This window comes from Tupaia chinensis, unplaced genomic scaffold (assembly GCF_000334495.1).
Source record: "Tupaia chinensis unplaced genomic scaffold, TupChi_1.0 Scaffold000026_1, whole genome shotgun sequence".
NCBI classification, from domain to species: Eukaryota; Metazoa; Chordata; class Mammalia; order Scandentia; family Tupaiidae; genus Tupaia; species Tupaia belangeri.
This window is the reverse complement of record NW_006159456.1, coordinates 1,798,781-1,818,619: the sequence shown is the minus strand read 5'-3', so window position 1 is coordinate 1,818,619 and position 19,839 is coordinate 1,798,781. Positions and strand designations below refer to the sequence as shown.

Below are 19,839 nucleotides of genomic sequence, written 5' to 3'. Positions count from 1 at the left end.
AACATGAACATGCACGTCATCACTTCAAAATGTGTTCCTTTCAAAGATAAGTGCCAAAGGCAGACAAATACAAAACAGTCAAAAATGTAAGAACTCCCGAGTATCTTCCAAATACATTTCTGAATAAAAAAAAATTATACTCATAAAATACTGTCTATTTAATTCTGAAAAATATTCATCAAGGAATGAGGTTTTAAATGATGGATCACCTGTTTAAAACAGAAAAGAGTAGCCCATGGCCTGGTGGTTAAGGCAGCAGGATCCCACATAGCTGACCAACCAGTTCAAATCCTGGAACTGATGGACTGAAAGGGGATGGGGGGAGCACATGTGTGTTTAAGCCCAAAATTCCTAAGAGGGAGAAATGAAGGAGAAGGGATTGCAGCATGAACATTCCCCACCGAGGGGATGCTTTCTTGCTTTTCCTCTCTTTTTCTGTCTCTTTCTCTGGCAAGTACATGTGCCCTCTGGCAAAAAAAAAAAAAAAAAAAAAAACAGTAGATTTAACCAACAATACGCAAATATGCCCTTATTTATGCCTCATTATTATTTTATTTTGCTATAGGGCATGTATACTCACTGGAGAAAGAGAGAGAAGGGAGGGAGAGAGAGTGAGAAACTACCCCTGTAGGGGATGGCCAGGCCACCATCCCTTCTCTTCCATTCCGTTCTCAGGATTTGAGGCATGTATACACACATGCACAGTATGTTTTTCAAGCCACCAGGTAAGGGATTTGAACCTTGCAGTTGGCTATATGGGATCCTTCACACAACCTGGTGGCCGCAGCCTGATTTTTGATGTGGGCAAAAATTGGCATGAATACCACTAACTTAAGGGTACATTGAAACAAATACATTTCCAATGCAGAGAAAATGCAGATTATTTGTGTCTATATATAGATGAGCAGTATCTTTTTTTTTTCTCCTAGGTTTTTGCTAGAAGGTGTGTATACTCTCCAGAGAAAGCGACAGAGAGGGAAAGTGAGACATCACCCCCCACAATCCCTTCTCCTCCATTACCCTCTCAGGATTTTGGGAACACATACACACACACACACACACACGTGTGCCTGGCATGCCCCCTCCCAAGCCATCAGGTCTGAAACTTGCAGCACAGAGGGTATCAGCCATGTAGGATTCAGCACTTCAACCACCATGTCACCTGCTGTCCCCAAATGAGCAAATACCTTATGAGATATACAGAAATAGTTATTTCATTTACTTCTGTACTTCATTATAGAGGTACATCTGCTAATAAAGCATAACTCTATTCTTTCTTCCCGGGAGAAACAGCTCATTTTGAAAATAGCATTCATTCTGGTCTGAGAGCAAGGTGGAGCCTATTTTCCATGACATCCTTTAGTCTTTTGAAGACTAAAGAAAAGTATTATAAAACCTCATACCTTAGGCTGACCTAGGAACATATGGCATTTACCAAGTATAACTTTTCACAAGAGCACTGTAGTTCTCATTTCTATCAAGGTTTTTGTTCCACTCAGATGAAGCTAAAATTTTAACATATGATAGTACTAACATTTCTGTCTTCCAAAAGCTTATTTGTTCACGCTTACCTTGTTTGCTAAATCCTGAAGTAAATGCAGCATATACTGGTCTATGACATACATATTTTTAACAGGGATGGAATCTGTTTCTGGGTTGAAGCCAGCCACGTTTCCCAAAAGAAAGCGGAGTGTATTCCTAAGCTATTAATAGTGAGAAAAAAGTATGCAGTTAAAAAAATGAATGTGGTTTCAATTTTCACTGGAAAGTTATTTTATAACTCTAAGTTTTGTCCAACTCTTGTCACTTCTAACTGGGATATTTTTTTAAATTTATCATTCTTAAATAAGACTGTAAATGCAAGACAAAAAAAACAAAAACAAAAACAAAATCAACACCTATCATTCCAAGAGAAATAACCCAGTAAGAGAAATAACCAGTGGATTTTATGCCTTAAGGTTGAATCTTCATTTATTACTTTATAACCTTATGGCAAATCACCCTTTAGTAGACCAGTTTATTCACATATGTAGATGAGAATAATGTTATTTCATCTGCTTCATAGGTAAAAATAAACAGAATAAATGTTTACTCAGGTCACTGGGTACATAAAAAGCATTTACAATTAATATAATTTTATATCATATTATTATGATAAACTAATATTACACATGATCTTAATAAAATATAAAAATACATTATGTAAAATCATCACTATTACTACCAGTGTTTTTAAACAAATTAATACAGAATGTTCTCAAATGCTGACAACACATGGAGACCTCATTTTCATTCAGTTTTGCAGTGCCAAACAAAATGTGTCTCATTATTAAAAAATGATTAATAAAGCTTTTCCTGCAGGAATAGGGAGGAGAAAGACTTCACCTTGCTGATATCATCCCTGGCAGCGCTGAGCACCGACGGGCCAATGGTCACCTCCGTGAAGACGTTGGACTCAGCCACCCACCAGCGAAGGGTATCGGCACCGTAAGGAGGCTCTTTGCTCTGATCCTTTCCAATGACAAAGACGGTATCAACTGAATGGCTTTCAATTCCAAGGAGTTGAACAAATGTCTTAGGTGAAGTTTCTAATCAGAAACGTCTGGGCACAACGTAAATTAAACTGTACCGACATTATAATGAAGCCAGCTAACAATCCCAAATCAGATAGCATCTAAAAATAACAAAACTGGAAAAAAGAGAATATGCTCTCTTGTTCAATGCACAGGTGCAAATTCCTAATCTTCTTCCTGGTTAAGTCAGTATCTGTCTTTTACAGTTGACAGGCACAGAGTAGTACTGACGTCTCTATGATGGGGTTAGAGAAGAGTGGGAAGAGCTGCACCCCTTTCAGTGTTCCCTAGCAACTCTGCACAAAACAGTGAACAGGACTTCAGGAGGGCCTTAAAAACCCACAGGAATAAAATAAAAAACAAGTGATTTCTTTTATAAAAGCGACTCAAAAATAAATAAGTAACCCTCAATTATTAGCAACTCCACATTTCATGTACCTTAATGACTTGAAGTTAAGACTAGAATTTTCCAAAATAATGAACATACATTTAAATGTTGCACTCTCAAATTTTTTCTTTTATCATTTCCACTTAACTGGAATTATAGTTTACATATTTTAAAAGCTCAGATGATTAAAAATAGTCTGGCTCAGGGCCTACCTGGAGAGTCAGACCTGAAATGTGTCAAAAGGGCTATCAGTTCTGGACCTTACTATTTTCATGAAAATCACATACTGTTTAAGAAGCTAGATTTAAAACATAATAAAGCATCTTCTACTAACATAACAGCCAGTTTTTGATTTTCACATTGAAGTGAAATATTAAGGTGTTTTTGCAAACCAATTTAAGAGTCTTAAAAATAAAATGAATTTTTAGGGAGCCACCTACTTTTCCTCCATTGATGACAACATCAGGATTAATGACATTCCCAAGAGACTTGGACATCTTTTCTCCCTTTTCTCCCAGAGTAAATCCATGAACAACCACTGTCCTAAGAAGACAAAGCAGTTATTTTAATAATAGACACAATTATAATTATCATTTTGAAGATGACTTATAGCTTGAAAAGAGTATCTTAATTTGACACAAAAAGAGGATTTTTCTGGGGCCAGTCTGTGGCATGGTGGTTAAGGCAACTGGTTCCCACATGGTCGAATACATGATTTGAGTCCCAGACACAGAGGTTTGAAAAATATGCTGGGTACATGTGCATGTGTGCCCAAAATCCTTAGAGGAGGGAGAAATGGAGAAGGGACAGCATGTGACCATTAACCATGGTCATTCAGAAGTAACTTCTCTTACTTTCTCTCCCTCCCTCCTTCCTTCTCTCACTCTCTCTGTTCAGCAAGCACACAAACCCTTTGGCAAAACTTTAAATAAATAAAAAATAAAAATAAAAACAAAAGAAACCCTAACTGAGTAAAATTCACTCAAGGACTGTTTCAGTTAACTGCCACTGCAGATATCACAAACAGAAGACTATTTGCGCTCAGGCTGTTTTCTCTCGGCCTAGACTATCCTCCTAGCTAAGTCTTCCTGCTGTTCAGGATCTAGCGCTACGAGGGTTCCTCCAACTACTACAGTCAATGCTGAGTTTTTTCTTTTAGGGCTTATGGTCTGTGTCAGAGTGACAACATTCCTCTGTACTGTGGTCTCTTTTCTTGCTCTCTTTTGTTAACTTCAAATTATTTCTCTAATGGGAAACTGCCTGCAGGTGACTGTAAGCACTTAAGGGTGGTGCTTTATCACTTCAGTGTTACTCAGCATAGTGCCTCGGGAATGGGCAAGCACTCAGGAGAGGTACTCAGAGCATGGACATCAGAAATAGATACTTACTTAAAAGGTGCTTTTCCCCTGGCTGCCACGCTGGTTAGCAAGGAAGACTGAAACCAGCCCCCAAGCTGGTCTTTTCCTTCCAGGTACAAATCTGCTCTTTGGTCACTACCTTATAAATGAATATTATTAAAAAAGAAAGTGAATAAAACAGGAAAACAAAAATGAGTGTGTATCAAAATATCAAAATAATAAAAGTAATCATGTTATTTATTTCTTGTGTTATGCTCTACCAAGTGGTTAGACTTCATTCACTTGAGCTGTACCTGCATGGCCACTTCAGGAGCTGAGTCATAATAATTCTCAACATCATTATTTCCAGTTAAACCTTTTATGAAAATAAACTAACTTTATTAATTCAACAAACACTTACTGAGCACCTAACCACTATATGTTAATTCATTTAATTCTCATAGCTAATTAAAGTAGGTATTATTCTTTTTTTCTTAATTGCCAAAGGACATGTGAGCTCATGAGAGAGAGAGAGAGAGCGAGAGAGAGAGAGAGCGCCCTCCAGTGGGATGTGGCCACATGGCAATCCTTTTTCCTCCATTCTTCCCATAAGGATTTTGGGCATACTGCATATATGCCTGGCATGTTTTTCAAGCTGCCAGAGCCAGAATTCAATCTGCAGTCATTGCATGGGATCTGGATCTTAATGCAAGCACCTAACCTGAGTTATGGGGTTGGCCCAAAGTAGGTATTATCCCCATTTCACAAATGAGGAAAGTGAGACACAGTTTTAGAACTTGCCCAAGTTTATATAAATAGTATGCAGAATTAGATTCTAAACCTAAATAATCTGGTACCAGAATATAAACTTTTTTTTTTCAATTTTACTTATTCATTCATTTATTTTAATACTGCTGAGATCATCAACATCCAGCCTGAATGCCCAGGAGAGAATTTGAGATTGCTGAGCTCGATCCAGGATAAGGGACTGCAGGGCCAGCAGCTGTGCAGTGCCCCTTCTCGTTTCTCATGCTCATGGCTGGTACCTTCTAGATTCCTCTCAAGGAGTTTGCATTTCATTATTCTTTTCAAGAAACCCACATTTTGGTTTTCTTGATTCTCCATAACTATTTCTTTTTGTGAAAAAAAAAAAGAAAAGATTTATTTATTTTTATTTGTTATTATTGGTAGTAGTATTTCATTTGACCAGAGAGAGAGAGAGAGAGAAAGTGAGAAAGCAAGCTGCCAGGTCTGGGACTCAAACCGCTATTGGCCATGTGGGAGTGTCCAGTGCCTTAACCACCATGCCACCTGTTGGCCCTCTTTTCAAACAATTTTATATGAGAGAATTCTTATGGGCTACCTGGTGGTGTAATGGTTAAGGTAAATGAATTCTACATGGCCAACTGAGTGATTCTACTCCTGGATCTGGTAGTTTGAAAAACATGAGTGTGTGTGCATGCCTAGAATCCAAAAAGTAGAATTGGAAAAGGAATTGTGGTGTGGCCATCTCCCATAGGGATGCGCTGGCTCGCTCGCTCTCTCTCTCCCACTGTGTGTGTCTCTGTATGGTTAACACATATACCTTCTAGCAAATTTTAAAAAAACTTATAAAAATATGGTTATGCTAATTTTTATTTTAAATACACAGGCTCTGATCCAACCCTACAATAAATGCTGTAACACCCTAATAAAATAGGAAGACAAGGGCCCATTAACAATATCACAACAAAAGTTAGACATATTAAGAACAGGAATAAAACCATAATTTGCTGGGACTTCTGAAACTGAAGACAAGCAGCTTAATATTAGATGAAAAGTAATACAAAACATAGTACAACTCCAGTGGTAAAATACTATAGATTTATTGTACAACTTCATACAATTCATTATTAGAACTATTCACACTCCTAGTAAGTTTATTTTTAAACCAAAGTATATTCTGATTTTAAGAAATATACGAAACAGTGAGAAGTTTAGGGAAATAATATACAGATATTCTTACCATACAGAATTATTTTAGCAGATTAGTATATTTTTCCTTCCAGGATTTTGTTCACATATATCAACATAGTTTGTATATCAAGATATAGCAAGATATTCAAGATATTTTGCCTGTATCCTGAACATGACATAACAGCTACCCATCATTCTATCACAGGAATGTATAGTCACATTTCAATCATTTTTCTACAGTTTGAAATTGGGTTATTGTTTGAAATCGTTTACTGTTAGGAATAACACTACAATGAACATCCTCACATATAATCTTCATCCAAATAGTTGTTTCTACAGAAGAGATTCTTCAAGTAGAATTACTAGATCAAAGGACAGAAATCATATCAAAGCTGTTGGTGAATTATGCTAAAGTTTGTGCCAAATTACACTTTGCAGCAGTGCACAAGAGAGAGGAAAATGGTGCCAACTTTTTTTCTGCCTCTTTGTTTTCAACTTCTACCTTCTTTTTCCTTCCTGAGTAAAACCTTTATTAAATGAAAAACTCAGAACTTTCTTAGAGATGCAATACTAAGTTTGGAGTTTCAAAATTTCAGATAATGTAGCAATTTAAACATGTAATTAGAAAGTTAATTATTTCTGGGAACCAGCAGTTAGCGTAATGGCTATGTCGCTGGACTCCCACGCAGTCGACCACGGTTCACGTCCTGGACCCAGTGGCTTAGAACTCACGCCGGGTGCGTGTGCGTGCGTGTCCAAGATCCCGAGAGGAGAATGAAGGAGAAGGGATTGCGGCGTGACCATCGCCCCTGGGGGTGATTTCTCGCTTTCTGTCTCTATGTCTCTCTCTGTCTGTCTGGCGAGAGCACGCGCCCTATAGCGAAAACCTCTCCAAAAAAAAAAAAAGTTAATATTTCTAAAAAAAAGTTAATATTTTCATTACAGTTATTTTAGCGCTTAGGAAAATTATAAGAATGAAGGAGAAGGGATTGCGGCGTGACCATCGCCCCTGGGGGTGATTTCTCGCTTTCTGTCTCTATGTCTCTCTCTGTCTGTCTGGCGAGAGCACGCGCCCTATAGCGAAAACCTCTCCAAAAAAAAAAAAAGTTAATATTTCTAAAAAAAAGTTAATATTTTCATTACAGTTATTTTAGCGCTTAGGAAAATTATAAAGATTCTTATCTAGTGGGACCAGCAGTTGGCGTAATGGCTATGTCCCTGGACTCCAACATAGTTGACCATGGTTCGAGTCCCAGACCCAGTGGCTTGAACTCACTCCAGGTGCATGTGTGTGCATGCCCAAGATCCTGAGAGGAGAAAGGAGGAGAAGGGGGTGATTTTTCTCTTTCTGTTTCTCTGTCTCTCTCTGTCTGTCTGGCAAGTGCACGTGCCCTATAACAAAACAAACAAACAACAACAACAACAAGCAAAAACTTCTCCAAACAAAGAAAAAAAAATATTCATATTTTGTGGGAATAATATTGTTTAAAACCTGCAAGAAGATGATATTTTTATACATCATATCTTTTTTAAAGAACTACTTTATTTAACTTCATTTATTTATTCCTTAAAAAATTATTTTACTTAACTTTATTTATTATTTATTTAAATTTGACCAGAGAGGGACAGAGAGAGAAAGAGATAAAAAGTGAAAAAGCAAGCTGTCTGGTCCGGGACTTGAACAGTGCTTGGCCACGTGGGAGTCCAGCACTCTTAACCACCATGCCACCTGCCAGCCCCCTAAGATGATGATTTAGACATACAAGTGATTTACAGTGGCACGGTGGTCTCTCTGCAAGGCAATCCCACATGGGGCAGTTCATGGGTCAAGTCTGGAGACTACCCTGAGTATGCAGGGACACACCTACCCATGATCCCAGCTGATCTGAGGGCAGATCAAGGCATTAAGAGTCTCTCTCTAGGGACCAGCAGTTAGAGTAATGGCTATGTTGCTGGACTCTGACATATTGGACCGCAGTTCGCGTCCCGGTCCCAGTGGCTTAAAACTCACGCCGGGCACGTGTGCGTGCATGACCAAGATCCCAAGAGGAGAATGGAGGAGAAGGGATTGCGGCGTGGCCATCCCCCCAGGGGGTGATTTCTTACTTTCTGTCTCTCTCTGTCTGTCTGGCGAGCGCACACGCCCTGTAGCGAAAACCTCCCCCCCCAAAAATAAGATTCTCTCTCTGTTGCTCATGGAAAAAGTTAATGTACTTAAAAGATAAATAAATAAAAGAAACCAGCAAAAAAATTGGGTAATCCACAATTTCATTACTAAATATATCTAGCTTAACTAAATTGATTAATTATGAGCAAGAGTATCATATTTAATTAAGAAGGTAAACTGTAAAAATGACACAAGCAAAATACTTAAAACAAAATACTTATTAAAAATATGCTAAGGGGACCAGCAATTAGCATAATGGCTACGTCACTGAACTGCCATGTAGTCAACTTCTGTTCGAGTCCTGGACCTGGTGGCTTAAATTCACACCCAGGTACGTGTGCATGCATGCCCAAGATCCCGAGAGGAAAATGGAAGAGAAGGGATTGTGGTGTTGTCATCACCCCTGGTGGATGATTTCTCACTTTCTGTCTCTCTGTCTCTGTCTTTCTAGCAAGCACATGCGCCCTATAGCAAAAACCTTTCCAAAATATATGCTAAGGGGCCAGCAGTTAGCATAGCAGTTATGTCACTAAACTCCCACATTAAAACTGCAGTTCAAGTCCTGGACCCAGGGGTCCAACTCATGCTGGGCATATGTGTGAATGTTCAAGATTCAAGGAGAAGAATGGAGAAGGGACTGTGGAGTGACCTTCTCCCCTGGGGGATTTTCACTTTTCCTGTGACTATCTCTCACTCCCATGAGGACACTTGCCCTAAGGCAAAACACTCTAATAAAAAATTTGTTTAAATACACTTCAAAAAAATTTTTTAAAGCTAAAATATAACTAATTTTTGAAATTAGTCTGTTTTTGTAGTAGTGCCTATATCCTTAAAAAGGTAACAATTAAAATTTTTTTTAATTCTTTTTTTGAGAAGTTTTTGCTATAGGGCACATGCGCTCACCAGAAAGACAGAGAGACAGAGACAGAAAGCAAAAAATCACCTCCCGGGGGGATGGCTACACCACAATCCCTACTCCTCCATTCTCCTCTCAGGATCTTGGGCATGCATACACACGTGCCCGATGTGAGTTTAAGCCACCGGGTCTGGGACTCGAACTGCGGTCAACTACATGGGAGTCCAGCAACATAGCCATCACGCCAACTGCTGGTCCCAACAATTAAATGTTTAATCCTAAACTGTAAATCCAAGTTTCTGTTTCAAAATATAATCTCTTTTCTGTATTTATTTCCATTTATTTCTCTGCTTAAAAAAAAAATAAGAAAGAGTACTTTATTATTTATATAATTTACTCCTTTTATATTTTCCAGAGGGCACTTACACTCACTAGAAAGGAAAAGAGAGAGAGAGTGAAAGTGAGAAGGCATCCTCCAAGGGGAATAGTCACACTGCACTCCCTTCTCCTCCATTTCCCTCCTTTTGGGATTTTGGGCATGTACATATATATGCCTGGTGTGTTTTTCAAACCACAAGGTCCAAGACTCTAAGTACACAGTCGGACATGTGGGTTCCAGCCCCCTTTAAGCATCACAGCAGCTGATCCCATAGAATTTAAAAATATTAATTACTTTAGTATGTGAATAAATAAGTTGTGATACTACCAGACAATGGGATATTACTAATTGCTAAAAACATGAGCTATCAACTAGAAAAAGACTGTAAGAAACTTAACTGGGGGCCCAGTGGGTGGCGTGGTGGTTGGGGCCCTGGACACTCCCACATGGCCAACCATGGTTCAAGTCCTGAACCTGAAGGCTTGCTTTCTCTCTTTCTATCTCTCTTTCTGGTAAAATGAAAATAAATGAATGAATAAAATTAAGTAATTCTTAAAAAAAAAAAAAAAAAAGAAAAGATAAACTTAAATGAACATTAAATGAAAGAAGCATAAAGTAGGTTAAATACTGTGTGACTGCAACTACATGACGTTCCGTAAAAAGTGAAAGCATGGAGACCATGAAAAGCCCAATGGTTGCCAGGAGTTAGGGACGAGGGAAAGACGAATAGGTAGAGCAAGGTGGATTTTTAAGACTGTGTTTCCACTGGGCTACTGCAGGGTACACGCTGGTCTGGACCCAGGGAACGTACAATATCAAGAATGAATGAACTCTAATGTAGAAACTATGGACTTTGGGTGACAACGAGGTATTGATGGTAGCTTTATCAACTGGTAACAAGCATATCATTCTGGGGGGGAGACTGGGTGTTAATAATGAAGAGGTTGTGCAGATAAGTAGGGTGTAGAGAAACTGTACTGTCAGCTCAACTGCACTTTGAACCTCAAACTTTCTAAACTATAAAGTTTCTTTAAAAAAAAAAAAAAAAAAAAAAAAAAAAGACATGCCATTCATTCATTCTTTTGGCAACACAGGGTCTTGTGGGGCCAGCAAGTGGTGTGATGCTGGACTTCCACATGGCCAACCATGGCTCAAGTCCAGGCCTGGTGGCTTGCTTTCCCGCTTTCCCTCTCTCTCTTTCTGTCTGTCTCTGATCAAATTCAGTAATAATAATAAAATGAAATAATTCTTAAAAAAAAAAAAAGAAAAAATGGTCTTGCTATGATACCCAAGCCAGCCTCAAGCTCTGGCTCCTCTTACCTTAGCCTCCTCTAGTCACAGGGATTACAGATAATGCCACTGTGCCTGCCCTTTAGTTTGAACCGGAACTAAAACTGGGTCTTGCATATGATCCCAGCCCGTGAAGCAGCCCCTGTCACCACATTATTTTTGAATCACTGCAATAATGCCATTGATAAATGTTTAAAAAATGTTTTAGATATGTAGTTACCTATAAAGTAATTCACTTAAAGACACCATTCCTGGGTCAGAGGCAGTGGAACAGTGGTGACACGATGCTCTGTGATGCTGAAGTCATGTGGGAAGGTCACCTGTTCACACCCTGAGGTGCGGGGCATGCATATGCCAAGATTCTAGCTGTGTGAGGCTTGGCAATTCAAAGAACTTATTGGGAGAACTGTCTCTGTCCCTGAGAGAGAGAGACAGATAGCTCGTGTACTTTCTGTGAACGTAGTTTCCTTCTCTCATTCTCTCATGGAAGAAATAAATAAATACACTGAAAAAAAAAACAAAAAACGTTTCCCTCTTGGAAAGTTTTCCTGTTTCAATTTCTTACATTCTATTAACCTTGAACTCACTAAAAAACAGGTAGCTGACCTGATGTCAAAACTCACAAGCCATATCTCTCTCACTGCTGTGAAGTCTGTCAGCAGAAAATACAACTAGTTATGTGTGCTATATAATAACTAAATCTGTCTTGTTAAACATTAGTAGATATAGATGAAGACGGATAGCTAGAAGAAAGTTCAAACACAAACCTCATTTTATTTTGCGATAATGTGTTTTCAAGGAAATATGCAGACATTGAAACATTTCATATTTGACTTGAAACAAACCATTTGAGAGGAAAAGTACAGTAAGACTTCTCAGGATAATAGGTGATGTCTTTGGGGGAAAAAAAAGTAAAAAAAAAAAAAAGTCACCTTTGCTTTATGGCTAAAAAATTCTCTCAGAACTTTGACTCTCTTTCCTACTTAACTCTTTCTGCTTATCTTGAAATTTTTATCACAGAATATAAAGGAGAAAACATAAGTCAATTAATCTACTTCTTACTGATTTATCTCAGAAGATTTTTTTAAATGCCAGAGGGTGGGTGCATTCACACTAAGAAGAAATAAGAGGCCCCCAAAGAGGACTGGTCATGCCGCAGTCCTTTCTCTTCCAATTCTCCACACCTTCAGGATCTCGCACATTCCTGCATGTGTACTGGCTATTTTTTTTAAGCAATTGGATCTGGGACTCAAATCCTAGTCAGTCATGTGGAGTCCCACATCCTCTGCATAGTGCTTAACTGCTACACTACCGGGCTGGCCCTCTCATAAGATTTTTTTTTTTAGGGACCAGCAGTTAGTGTAATGGTTATGTTGCTGGACTCCCATGTAGTAGACCGCGGTTCGCGTCCCGGATCCAGTGGCTTAAAACTCACGCCGGGCGCGTGTGCATGCGTGCCCAAGATCACGAGAGGAGAATGGAGGAGAAGGGATTGCGGCATGGCCATCCCCCCTGGGCCGTGATTTCTTGCTTTCTGTCTGTTGGTCTCTGCCTGTCTGGCGAGCACACGCACCCTACCCCCCCCCTAAAGCAAAACCCCCCCCCCCCCCCGCCAAAAAAAAAAAAAAGATTTTTTTTTTAAAGAGAGATTTTTGCTATAGGGCACATGCACTCACTGGAAAGACAGAGAGAGAGAATGCAAGAAATCAACCCCCCAGGAGGGATGGCCATGCTGCAATCCTTTTTCCTTCATTCTCCTCTTGGGATTTTGGGCACGCACACACACACACACACTTGATGTGAGTTTAAGTCGCCAAATCTGGGACTCAAACTGCAGTCGGGCATGTGGGAGTCCAGCAACATAATCATTACACCATCTTCTGGTCCCAGATTTTTAATGACTGATCAACTGAGGAGGGATATGAGATCTGAGTGAAAAGGTAGAAACTGTAGTCTAAGATTAAGTTTGTGTAGTTTCTGTGAATGTAGCTTATCCACATTCTGGAAGCCTATCCATCATATATGCTAAATGGCATATGAATTTCCTTTCTTTGAATAAATAATTATCTAACTATGACAGGAAAGGAGAAAAAGAGTTGCTAATAGGTATATTTTCACCACTACTTTCATTTCTGGGGGGCTGCCTGATGGTATAGCAATAAAACACAATACTCTGAGGCTAACACACACGGGAGGGTTCCCAGTTCCTGTCTTGACACCTCCCTGATTACACGTGGAAAGAGTACATAGGTGTCTGTGATGCAGGTCCACTGAGCCTGGACGTGGATTATGGCATGGAGACCCTGCTGGGGATGCCTCTCCATGTCACTCTCTGTTTCTCTCTCTCATGAAGGAAATACACTTTAAAAACAGCAGTAATTTCTGTCACAGTCAAAATTATTTAGAAAACAGTATTCTATTCCGGGTCCATCTGGACACTCAGCAGGATGAGGCCATGTGAGAGGCCGGGATTTAATACCTTCCTTACCCTGAACAGTAGGGGCCTTTTCCCTTGATACCCTTCTTTTTTTTTTTTAATTATTTTACTTAACTTTATTTATTTATTTGTTTATTTACTTTTATTTGACCAGAGTGAGAGAGACACGTGGGGGGCGGGAGTGAGAAACAAACCACCAGGTCCAGGACTTGAACCTCAGTTGGCCATGTAGGAGTCCAGCACCCTCAACCACCATGCCACCTGCCGGCCCCGCTACTACTGCCTTCTAATTCCTGCCCAGTGTCTCTCTTTTCTCTTTATCCAGTGAGTTAAGACTATTTCAGTGATTTCTAAATTTTGTTTTGTAGTATTAAGTGTCGTGGGGTTGCCAAAGTAGGCTAAGGAACTGGCTGAGAGGAGAAAGAAAATTAGCACTTTTATCTGTCTTATGTATTATAGCTCTAAATAAAGTCTCATCCTGAAAAATAGGGGAAAAAAGAGTTTGGAAATCATTGAATTAAATAATCTTCAAGGCATAAAATTATATTACAGCATGAGACTATCTTTCTGATAAAGGGGGACAAGAAAGTTGATTATAGATCTCTTCTGAGTAACATTTCTATGTTTTCAAAACTCCTTGATTGGTATAAAATCTATTTCTTAAAAATTACCTGGAAGAACATAAGACCATGAAGTCCCACTGTCATACCAAATGTCCAAAATATCCTGGCCTGGCACATACTCCAGGGCATCAGGGCCACCAACCTAAAAGACAATGCAGCAGTATTTTATTAATACAAAGGTCATTACACATATGATATAAACCCAAGACATTTTATTAAAATACTTACAATAATTAAACTTATATTTTAAATGTAATTTAAAACATTTTAAAATATTTCATGATTAAGTAAGACTCCCTCTGTTTGTATGTAAAAATGACCATAGCCACTTAATTACATTTACCTAGGTAATACAAAAAAAAATTTTTTTTAATTATTTTCCTATTTGGATTTTGTGGCATATCATGCATTGTTTCACTTTACTTCAGATCCTACAAAGTTCCAACATACCAAAGTCAGGTACTGTTCTCTTACAGTCGCAATTACAACTGCTTAGTCAACCAAATCAGTCAAAAATCAGTTCTGGAACTCAAAACAAACAAACAAAAAGATCCTCATGCATCTATATTAAATATTATGCTTCCAAAGTGCCTACTTTCACTGGACTCTAATTTACAGTGAATAAACTTATTAACTTTACATGGCAATATTTTTTAGCTCTTAGGAACCCCCTCATGTTGTCATGAAGACATGTAATACATATAAAGATTGTTAAATACAAACAGAAATTTACCTGAGATAAGACTTCGCTTGGAAGAAGTTGCTCAGGGGGGAGAGTCCACCAGATATCACTGCCATGTTGTTCCACGAGCTTAATAATATGCTCGATGGTTTGGCTATTTTAAAGAGGAAAGGCAGAATTATTCAATTGACTATTGTGACAAATAAACATTTTCAAATTTAAAAAGTTATTTATTTTCCTTGTCTTTTCTCTCAAACTCTAGTGGTGTATCTTTGGTCACTTTCATAGCTTGCCTATGGCTGTCATCTTAAATTCAACATAAATACGTGAGTTTTCAAATCAAACCAACATAGTCTGCCATTTCTACCTTTACATATGTTACAGTTGCTCCCACTGTCACGACACTAGTCCAGCCTCACTGCTTTAATAATACATTGTTGATGCACCAGTCTGAGTTTTCCACTGTTCTCATCCCTTCAATTTACAGAATATACCTGAAGATAGAGGCATTCCCAACTCTCCTTTAATCACACTAATTCTCTGCTTGAAAACTTTCAAGGACTCCCTCACTGCTTACAGGTCCAAGCCCAAAGCCATCGGCACGAAAGGCATACTAGAACCAAAGCCAGCCCCTCCATGTAGCCCTGGCACCATGCAGCACGGTCTTGTATCATCATGGCTGGGCTTACATGAACTTTTAGAAAAACAAACTCAGTAAAAAATTTATACTAATGCTTATCACAGTAGAAACACACTTTTAATTTATAGTATTTATTATTGCAGCTTTGCAGACATTATAGCTTCCTCTAGTTGCTTTCCATTTACACAGGACATACAAACGATTGAGAGCATGAACCCTGGACCCAGACAGTCTTGGTTTAATGCCTGGCTTTACCACTTACTTGCCATGTGACCCTGGGCAAGGCACTTAACATTTCTGTATCTGTTTCCTCACTTAAAATAACAGCCTCATTAAGACTTATTATCAATATTCACTGAACTAATATATATATAAAACTGCTAAAACCATGCCTGGTCTATTTTAATAAACATAATATAAACATTAACTATAATATTATTTAAACAGATTGTCCAAAGTCAGGTAAATTACACAATTAATTTTGTGCTAACCAATTACCAAAACACATACCCACATTAATATTTAAAGATTAAAAAAAACAAGCAAAAGCCAACTTTTGAACTATTCTGCTTTCTTTCATACTCCATTAGTGCAAGTAACTGAAAATTAACTGTAGATCCATAAGAGTCAATAGAATAGAAAATTTTTTGTTTGTTTGTTTTTGGCCACAGGGTGTATGTGCTAGCTGGAGAGGAGAGACAGAGAAATTGAGAGGGAAAGTGAGAAATTATCCCCCAGGGTGGTTGGCTACTCCACACTCACTTAAAATAACAGCCTCATTAAGACTTATTATCAATATTCACTGAACTAATATATATATAAAACTGCTAAAACCATGCCTGGTCTATTTTAATAAACATAATATAAACATTAACTATAATATTATTTAAACAGATTGTCCAAAGTCAGGTAAATTACACAATTAATTTTGTGCTAACCAATTACCAAAACACATACCCACATTAATATTTAAAGATTAAAAAAAACAAGCAAAAGCCAACTTTTGAACTATTCTGCTTTCTTTCATACTCCATTAGTGCAAGTAACTGAAAATTAACTGTAGATCCATAAGAGTCAATAGAATAGAAAATTTTTTGTTTGTTTGTTTTTGGCCACAGGGTGTATGTGCTAGCTGGAGAGGAGAGACAGAGAAATTGAGAGGGAAAGTGAGAAATTATCCCCCAGGGTGGTTGGCTACTCCACAATCCCTTCTCCTCCACTTTCTTCCTGGGATCCTGGGCATGCATGATGCCTGGCACGATTTTCAAGTTGTCAAGTCCAAGACTCAAACAGTGGTTGGTCCTGTGGGAGTGGGAGTCCAGCGCCTAAACCACCATGCCACACGGATTCTTAATCTGCATCTATGTCTTATTAATTATGACTACCTAGGGGAAATCATTTAACTTCTCTGAGTCTGATGATACGGAGACAGACGAACATTCACAACCACTAATATCAATTAAATATGTGCCACGAATTGAAATTTGAAATATCTTACATAAGCAAAGATATAAGTTTGTATTTTGTCAAGGATAGACTGAGAAGCTAGCAGATGGCATAGCAGTTATTTATATCACTGGACTCCCTCATGGCTGACTGTGGTTGAAGTCCTAGACCCAGTGGCTTGAAAATCACACTGCTCACATGTGCATGCATGCCCAAGATTCTGGGAAGAAAATGGAGAAGGGACTGTGGTGTAGCCATCCCTTCTGGGGGGTGATTTTTCACTTTCCCTCTCGCTATCTCTGTCTCTCTCTGGTGAGTGCACAGGACCTAAGGCAAAAACCTCTGCCCCCCAAAAAAATATTCTGAAAAAGTGTACTGCTAGCAGCATGTCCTTGGAAGACCTACAAATAGCAAGAATGCAAGATGGGTACAAGTCCATAATTCTAAGACAGTCACTCATTTTAGATGGACTTTAACAGTAAAGATAACTTCTGTGTTATGAGACCATAAAAGCTTGATTCAATAACTACAGGTTATATGACAATAATATCTAGTTATACATTACTATTTTGTACAGTTTGCACAGAACATTTATCAGTTAAGAAAATATGAATATTCTATAATACAAAAATGTCAGTAAATCTACTGCCTATAAGAAAAAAAAATACTAGCAAAGTATGTTTACATACAGCACATAACACATATAAATTATAGCAGGTATGTTGTTGATATCGATTATGGAATTTTCATCACAAAAGAAAGATCTTGTCAAGGTTACCTATCTGCTTCTGTATATCATGGAAGAAAGAACAAAAATTTTAATTTTAAAAGAGAATGATTCTAGGAAATAGAGGACATTTTGCCTTTTTATATTTTTAGCAGTATTATCATTAGATTGCCAATTTTAACTAGACAGTAAAACAGTTTTACACATATTGGAAATAAACAGTAAAGACAATACAGAAGTAAATGTTCACAATTTCATATTAATTTAGCAAAGACATTAGAATATTACTGTTATCAAAAGCTTTTACATGTACAACCACACAATATACTTTTCAAAGTATAACTGGATATACAGAAGCATAGTCAGTAGAGCTTGGGTGGGCTCCATAATGCAGTAATAAGCTACTGATTAAGAAAAGTTGAATTTCACAGCCAGCAGATGGCATAATGACTGTGCTGCTGAACTCCCGTGCAGTCTACCGCAGTTCGAGTCCCGGACCTGGTGGCTTAAACTCACGCCAGGCGCGTGTGCACGCATGCCCAAGATCCCAAGAGGAGAATGGAGGAGAAAGGACTGCAGCATGGCCATCCCCCATGGGGGGGGGGTGATGGTTATGTCTCACTTTCTGTTTCTCTGTCCCTCTCTATCTTTCTGGTGAGCACATGTACCCTATAGCAAAAAAAAAAAGAAAGAAAATTTGAATTTCACATGACATCCTTGGCCCAGTCGGCCTGAAATACGCTAGGCCTCTATGCAAGTTCTAGGACCTGAAGAACTGGAGGATGGGAGAAGGGGAATCATGGTGTGACTAGACCCTTGGAGGGTGAGGTTGCTCTCCTCTCACTCACAGCATGTACATGTGCTCCATCATGACTAAAAGAAAAATAGGGGCTAGTGGCGTGATGGTCGAGGCTGCAAGATGGCCAACCCTAAAGTTTAAGTCCCAGACTTAGTGGCTTGAAAAATCTAATGCACGTGTGTGCATGTGCACAATACCCAAGATCCCAAGAGGAGAACAGAGAAGGAAGAATTGCGGCATGGCCTTCCCTGCTGAGGATGCTTTCTTACTTCCCTTCTTTCTGTTTCTGGTGAGCACATGCATCTTGCAACATTCTTTTTTTTTTTTTTTTTCAACATTCTTTAAAAAGAAAAAACTACTCATTTCAGTTCATTAAAAAAAAGAAAATACAGTTAGTAGCTCTTGACAGACTGTTCTATGTCTTGAGGGTCCTTAAATCATGAGGCTAAGCACGTAATACAGTTAGAACTAAGCCTTAAAACTGTGGTTCCTAAATCATGGTTTAGTGATGTTTTTACTTCTCTGTTCTGCCTCTTTGACTCATAAAGTCAACCACTGTAACTGAACACTCCTATTCTCTTGAGTTTGCTAAGCAATGGCAAAACTTAATTACTCAGTGAATCAGAGATGAAGTCAAGAATCTAGGGAGTCTCCAGAGATTAGTGTGTTGACAGAGCAAGTGCTAAGTCCAAAGACCAGATGAGACTTACTGGATGGCAGGGATAAAGTATATTATTTTTCTAAGCTTCAGTTTCTAAGGATACTAGCAAAAGCTGGGGTAAGGAAGGCTATGTGAAAATTTTCAATTCTTTAAAAACAAGTTCTGAAAACTAAAGGAAACTGAGTAACCTTATGACTATAAATAAGGTTTCTTCCCCCATTTTAGAATGACAATTTTAACTTTATGAAACTAAGTTGGGTTTTTTTTTTGTTATTACTTTTTATTATTTAATTAATTTATTCATTCACTGTACATCAATACAATATACAAAGTGAGATATTCCATCCAGAAAATATTGTACATTGGCTCAATTAGGATACTACCATACACATTATCGTCAACAAATAATTTTCTATTTCTTGTTTCTTACATATTTTGCCATTTTTTTTTCCCCTTGATTCCTCACCTCTCACCCTTTGCCATCCTCCTCCCGCTTCCTACACTGTCTCTGGTATCTACAGTTGTTTTCCAAGCACTAAGTTCTTTTTGTATCCTTAAATATCAGGTAATTCAATAAAGTTTTATCTTTGCTTTTTTTCCCCCAGAGGGTGCATGTGGTTGCCAGAGAGAAAGAGAAAACAAGTGCATGCATGTGAGAGTCCCCTCAATGAAGCCTGATCTCAATGCAATCCTTTGTCCTCAATTTCTCCATCCCAACGTGATTAGGGGGATGCATGCACACATATCTGGCATGTTTTTCAAGCTGCCAGGGCAGGATTCGAACTGTGGTTGGCAATGTAGAATCTGGCTCACGTAACCAGGAGCTAAGAAGCTGGCCCTCAATAAAGTTTTAAAACTGTATTTTAAGTAATTTGTTT

The 19,839-nt window shown here is 38.4% G+C and overlaps 1 protein-coding gene across 1 annotated transcript in view; it reads right to left on the bottom strand.

The window, feature by feature from the left end:
* IARS2 (isoleucyl-tRNA synthetase 2, mitochondrial) overlaps positions 1–19,839 on the bottom strand; it is a 60,222-nt gene that overhangs the window by 8,321 nt on the left and 32,062 nt on the right. Inside the window, exons 13-18 of the mRNA XM_006140234.3 lie at positions 14,740–14,842; positions 14,055–14,148; positions 4,350–4,458; positions 3,402–3,504; positions 2,386–2,511; positions 1,572–1,703 (exon numbers count right to left, since the gene is read on the bottom strand). Of these exons, the coding sequence (XP_006140296.1) occupies positions 1,572–1,703; positions 2,386–2,511; positions 3,402–3,504; positions 4,350–4,458; positions 14,055–14,148; positions 14,740–14,842 (667 nt within the window). The remainder of the gene's footprint in view (positions 1–1,571; positions 1,704–2,385; positions 2,512–3,401; positions 3,505–4,349; positions 4,459–14,054; positions 14,149–14,739; positions 14,843–19,839) is intronic.